Source organism: Tarenaya hassleriana, unplaced genomic scaffold (genome assembly GCF_000463585.1).
Source record: "Tarenaya hassleriana unplaced genomic scaffold, ASM46358v1 Cleome11, whole genome shotgun sequence".
Taxonomy (NCBI): Eukaryota; Viridiplantae; Streptophyta; class Magnoliopsida; order Brassicales; family Cleomaceae; genus Tarenaya; species Tarenaya hassleriana.
Genome location: NW_010961290.1, coordinates 2455975 through 2462920, shown reverse-complemented (window position 1 = coordinate 2462920; position 6946 = coordinate 2455975). Strand labels below are relative to the sequence as shown.

Here is a 6946-nt window from a genome sequence, read left to right as displayed (position 1 = left end):
CACATATTTTTTCTCTCAACAATACTTTAGGCCCGAGGATCATGGACTTCATTAGGGTCGCTAATTACGTTTTAATCAAAATTAAAAAGTTTAATCTTCTTGTTATGATTACATTGGACTCTCCTAAAAGGTTTGGGAAAGAAGTCTCCCTTTGGGATCCTCCACCCACTTCTTTTGACAACTCTTCAATCACAAAAATTTTCCTTTCTTAATTTCGATATGGCCCCTGTACTTATTTTATTTTCCATTTTAACCCCTTTATTTCTTTTTCATTACAATATCGCCCCTCTCTTCCGTATTCTTTGAGAAAATCGAAGCAATTGCGCAAAACACAACACTCTTTTACTAAGTACATATACACAAAACAGCAAATCCCCAGAGAAACTACACGGATTAAAGATTTTGCGTCTGAAATTATTGATCACTAATCAATTTTGTATCACTATAACTTTATACAAATTCCATATTTATAATTCGATGTCACATTGGATATTACAAACTGGACTTGGATTCTCCTTTTTTTTTCAGCGATAATTAACTTCTAAAAAAATCCATTCGCAGCAGAACTTGAAAAATGCGAATCATGAAGACCCTTCGCTTTCATTTTCTGCGACCTTTGGGACCGGAAAAACCAGAACCGAAGCAAAATATGTCTGCCAAAGGAACAGTTAACGAGTAATTGCTTAGCATTGTCGAAGCCTTCTCGGTAGAACTCATCTTCTGCAAACTCTTCTTCTTCTTCTTCGCATCAGCGTTTCCATAATCCGACAAGAACGTCAAAGATTCGCCCTTCTTCTTCCTCAGACAGTACCCAACAGATTTACTCCTCGTAAGCCAAAACCCACATCCGGAATTCAGATTCTCTGCGTCAGAATGCTGTCGGAGACACTTCTCGCCGGAATCAATCTGGGTTTTGAGAGTGTTCTTGCCGGGATTAGCGCTGACGTTACTGGTGAAGCCGAGAGCGAGAGGGAGGATTTTGCCGTCGGAGAAGAGCTCGTCGGCGTGAGAGAATCGTTGTTTCGAGTTCTGTCGGAATCGGAAGTCGAATTCCGGGCTTGGGTTATCCAGACATGTTGAGTTTGATCGGAGGGGGATTTTTTCTTCAGGGTGATGAAGATGATCGTCGTTCGTCATGTGGAATAATAAGTTGTTTTTGTTTCTCTTCTCTCTTGTTTACGAGTGCCTCGATAAATTGCAGGTAAATAAATATAGAGGTGACAGAGTAAATATATACAGCGAATTATATACTAAAACATTCTTGAAAAAAGTCATATTTTGTTTCTTTCAATATTCATTATTTTTCTCACAACTTTCTAATTAATTATTACAAAAAAATAGCATAATTTGACCACCTTTAACTTCATTAACAGGATCAATGATAAATCAAATTGTTAAATCCATGTACACAAATTATATATATATATATATGTATAGAGAGAGAGATTGAGTAAAAATTGCATTACAAGTACAATAAGTATTTTTTATATAAGTAACGAGACTTGTCTCATCTTATTAATATTTTTTATTATTTGTGTTATTATTGATAAGGGTAAAGTAATTCATATAGTTTTTTTCCGTAGTAAAATTTTGAAAAATAAAACCGAAAAATCAAACTTGGAAATTACTGTTTTGGGTTATTGGATTTGAGAAGGACTTTGACTATAGCACTTAGTTTTGTTGACTTTGAAAGGAGAGAAAGTGGACTCACATTTCCAAACCGTTCAACTCGTAAGGTAAAAAAATACTCCCTCCGTTTCAAAATATTTGTAGTTTTAGATTATTATCCATGTTTCAAAATATTTGTCATTTTACATTTCCAATACATTTTTTTTAAATAATTTCCAATTTTATCCTTACCAAATTCCAATACATTATTAATGATAATATTGTTTTTATTATTAAATAAAGGGTATATATGACTTTTATTTTCATTTCTTAAAAAATGTGAAATAAGTTAAAACAACAAACATTTTGAAACGGAGGGAGTTACAATATACGATTCAAACGTTTCAACATAGTAAAATCGTTTTTTCTCTATTAATGTGTATTTACTCATCTACCCACCTTGGCCAAAATAAAATTAATTTGACTATAATAATTTTAAAAAAATAACGAAAACAAAAAATGGAGAGAGAGACAAGGATGAGGGGAGAGGATTAAAGCGTGTTCCCGTGCGACCTACAAGCATGTGGCAACTTGCTCTGTCATCATTGTCTTCTTGAGATCCATTCTCCCTTGCCTTCAAACGATTCATACTTGTTCTTTTTTTTTGTTGGTAAGGTGACTTCATACTTGTTCTTATTTAATCATTGTTAGTCAATTGTCATTTTTAGTTACATATTTGAATATATTTAAAATGTTTATTTTATCCTTTATCCCACATTATTCAACAGATAGATTTTCACGGGAATATGGTGAACAAATAATCGAATATATATATATATATATATATGTACGGTTTTAAATAAGACAATAATGATTTAGAAATATTTATAATCGATAAAAGGTGATAATTTGGATATATTTTTTATAATCCAGAAATTTACCAGATTTCTGATTCAATTACATCTCTAAAAAAATCCGAAAAATTCGAATGAAATGTCCCTTCTTACGTTTGGAGATACTTGTTTTCCGGTGGCAATAAATACAGTGTTATGGTTACAATAAAATTATAATAGGTAATTAAAATATTTATATTGTTTTTAGTTTTATATAGTTAGAGATGGAATGATTGGTTTTAGTTTTGGTAACTTAAACTTTTATTTTTCTGGTAAACAACAAGACGGTAGGAGTTAAAATAACAAAACGATTTTTTTTATAATTTAGAAATCAGAGCAAGGTAAATCCTAAATTAGCCGTTTTAAGTTATAAATTAGGTTTAGATAATTTGATCTAACAATAAGAAATTCGTACGTAAATAATTTGTACGAAATAATTGGAATGACAAAAAAGACCAGCTTTATAAGTGGCACATGATAATAGAGAAAAGTAGACTTCACGTCAAATATTTCTTTTTCCTTTTTTCTTCTTCCCTTTTTATCCTTTTTCTTTTGCGATAATTCACATCAAATTTCTATACACACCATGTGACAAATATTCAAAAAAGACATTAAAAAAATATAGAAATAATTAATTAAAAAAAGGAAAGGATCGAATAGGCCACACTCGAAGTCACTTGTCTTGTCCCACTTTCCCTAATTGTCTTTATGAAATAAATACCTTGATTTAAATCACGCTGAAATCTTATTTATAAAGCTTTCAGCACATGATCAGATCATCCTACAATTTAGAGTTGATTATTATCCGTCAATTCATTAAAAAAAAAAGATTACTTTTTTTTTATGATGGACCGTCCTTGCACAATAATTTTAAACAAACAGGATAATCTTTTTTGTTTACAACAACTTTTGTCAGAATATTACACTTTTCTCGTTAAATGAACAGTTTTTACTGTAAAATGTCCAAGGTAGACACTGAGGATGTTTTGATATCATTTAATTTGGATCTTGTTGTTGTTAAAAAAGTTATATTGTAAAATTTTAATTTACATAAATTTCCTATATATTTTTATATTCTATCAAATTCATTAATGTATTTTTTTTAAATCGTATCAAATTTCATAATTAAATTAGTTTCGATTTTGCATTCTCTGTAAACGGTACTGCATATGTAATTGAAACCATTTAACATTTATAAAAAAAAAACTAAAAAAATCAATTAAAACCACAATAAGATTCTAAAATACTCCATGTGGGGACCCACAAAGCACACTGTCAGAAAATCTACAGAGCTTGCAGAGGGAAGGAAGGAGACGAAGGACAAAGAGGAAGAATAAACCACTGAATCCAGAAAAATAAGATCTCTTATTACCAGATCAAATCATTATCTCTTCTTGTTCCTGTCTCTGCCACTCCCAGAAAAGATCGAACCCAAACCAAACAGATTCCCAGACGGAACAACATTCAGAACAGGATTCACCCTTATCCCTGAACCGCCATTTTGGGAACCCGCCATTGTTCGCATGCTCTGTCTGTTTCCTCGTGCTCGGTTTCTTATTAACGCTCGCCGACGTCGAACCGGTGGAGTTGCTCCGTGACAGCAACGGTATCGGACATAAACTCCGACCATATCCACTTCCACAGTTCAAGCTGCTACTCCGCTTGAACCCCCAAAACGACCTCGTACTGCTCTTCTCCTCCGCCGGAATGCTGATGTCTTCACCATCGTCATCGTCTCCAATCACAACAAGCTTCCCCTTTTTCTCCTGTTTCGCGGCCTGACCCGGTCGAGGATCCCGGGTTCCGGGTCGACCCAGATCGGGTTTCACGGGTTTGGATTGGGGTTTCTTTTTTATTTCGGTGGGAAGTATCTTGCCGTCGGAGAAGATTTCGTCGGCGGACCAAGAAGCCTGGTCGAAGCTCTCGCCGGCGGCGACAGCGACGCAGAAGTCAAAGTCAACGCTCGAGTTGTGACTCGATGGTTTCGACGCCGACGACGGAGATCGCAAGGGACGTTGCTCGATCGGTATGACGTCGGAGTTGCAGAAATCGTGGGAGAATGAGATTCTTGGGCTGATGCTGGAATTCTCCGAGAAAAGCTCCACCGCCATTTTTTCGTTTTCCCGATGAAATGCTATGGGCCCTTTTGTAATTTTGTGGGGGGATTGCAAGGTTTCAGATATCCAGGAAATTTTCCAAGAAAATGCCGAGATTTTCTTGAATGTTTGAAAGTTTCTGCAGAGAAACAGAAAGAGATTTTTTCGTGGAAGAAGGTATAAGATGGACCGATTCGGAGGGATAGATTAAACTTTTTTTATAGGGAAACCATTTTAATTTTTTTTTAGAAGGAAAAAATAAAAGAAGAAAAATAAAGGGGGGAAAAAATGAATTTTCGGGTGAGGGAAAAAAATAATATATGCTTTTAGAATTTAGACAAGAGGGACAGATCAGCGTGTTTTTTTTTTCTTTTTTCTTTTTTTGCTTTTAAGTGTTTGCCGTTTCTTACTCACATGCATGGAAAAAGGATGGTCTAATCTTTATATGTAAACCCTTTTTTATATTTATAATGGATTTTCCATTGAATTAAAAGAAAAGTGTGTATAATGTTTGAATGATGAGTGATTCGGTTTGCCCATTGGTATTGACCTATATATTCAAATCATTTGTTTGAAAAACAAAAATAAACATTATTATTATTTTTATAATGTCGGAATCCACCGTCACTATCTTTCGGGTGTGTATTGGGTAAATTTCCGCTCTCGTATAATAGTTGACAGATTCACAGATAGAAAGATTAAGAGATTCGAACCCATAACTTTGAAATTAAAGGGACCAATTCACCTCGGATTTTGCCCATATAAAAATTATTGTTGATTTTTAAACAAAAAATACACAGGCTAAAGAATGAATACACCATAGATTTTCAAAAAAAAAAAAAACAATAATAATACATAGACTCCATTCCTCCTCGCGCTAAAAAATAGGAGAAAATATATACGCTAACATCTTAATCTGATTTGATGAATGAGAATTACTTTTCATCAAACTCTGACTTTTTTTTTTAACTTTGCTTAAATGTGAAGTGAAAAACACTTGTTAATCTCTCTTAATTTACACACAGAAAACCGCATTAGTTACTTTTTAGAAATTACTCAATTAAACTCGATATGCATACGAAAACATACATGCATGCATATACACACACATATGTATATATATATGTATGTATGCATGTATGCATGCATGTATGTATGTATATATGTATGTATGTCCACATAGGTGTGTGTGTGTGCAAGGAAAAAGACGACAAAGGGAGGGGTCCAAAGAGTAAGACAGATGCTTACCTGAAACAAAGAAACCCACTAAGTGAATGTGAGGGTTCAGAGATCACCAACGCAACCTCCTCAAACACCCCCCCTACCTGTCATTGTTGGTTGCTGCTGGTACATAACCGGGTCACCCAAACCCACCACGACCCGATCCGGTAGCATGGCCTACTCCTCCATCTTCTATATCCTAATCGCATTTCAAAAAGAAAAAAAACAAAAGAATGGGAGAAGTTAATTAAAGAAGAATAAGGAGGACGACGTAGCAAATAGGATTGCTCAATCTAAAATTGGGTGATTCAACTGGTAAGTACACAAAACTTCTTTTTAACTCAGGTTCAAATCTCCATTTAAGAAGATATATTCATATGGGTTTCAAATTATAATAATTTGAGAGATGTAGTTGAATTAAAGATACGGTTAATTTTCGGATTATAACAAAAAAATAAGATTGGTCACAAATATTTTTGATATATTTGGGAGATAATACGAGATTTTCGTGATAACGGATTGGGAAACAAGGTTGTATTGTTCAAAAACAAATTACCGGATAGATTACAAAAATACTATTTATTTTAATTTTTATATACGATTTTACCATTATATATATTCTAATTGCAAATAAATAAATTTTAAAAAGCATTGAAAACTAAGGTTTTGCATATGTCGAAGACAAAAATTAGCCCAGAAAATTAGGGGTGTAAAACGAGCCGATAAAAATACTATTTATCTCTCTATTTGGTTATCCAAATTGTCAAAAATTAGGGGTGTAAAACGAGTCGACCCATAATTTTTCGACTCGGGTTTAAAATATTTGAGTCCAGAAAAAATCGGACCAAACGAGCCAAGGGGAGCCAGTCCGTCACGAGCTGGTCTGGTTCGCGGACCAGAAAAAAATATTTTTTTTTTTAAATTTTAAAATTTTAATATATTTTAAAATATTTTTATATACAAATTTTATTTTTATTACATATTTAGTTTGTTTTTGTTAAATTTTTTTTATTATACTTTAAATATTTTAAATATTTTTTAAATATTTTTTAGTATAAAAATTTAATTTTTAAAATCTATATATTTGGTTCGCGGGCCGACTCATTTGGCTCCCGGGTTAAGACGATA

At 33.2% G+C, this 6946-nt stretch overlaps 1 protein-coding gene and 1 pseudogene across 1 annotated transcript; both read right to left on the bottom strand.

Annotated features, from left to right (window-relative positions):
- Positions 1-361: 361 nt before the first annotated feature.
- On the bottom strand, positions 362-1229 carry LOC104805572. Its single transcript, XM_010530184.2, has one exon. It carries the CDS (start codon positions 1135-1137, stop codon positions 601-603), a length of 537 nt encoding a protein of 178 aa, XP_010528486.1. The 5' UTR covers positions 1138-1229; the 3' UTR covers positions 362-600.
- Positions 1230-3669: 2440 nt separating this feature from the next.
- LOC104805571 lies at positions 3670-4819 on the bottom strand (annotated as a pseudogene).
- Positions 4820-6946: the final 2127 nt, after the last annotated feature.

Excerpts from the sequence above, each read along its gene's own strand:
- LOC104805572 (XM_010530184.2), bottom strand. The coding sequence starts at position 1,137 with ATGACGAACGACGATCATCTTCATCACCCTGAAGAAAAAATCCCCCTC.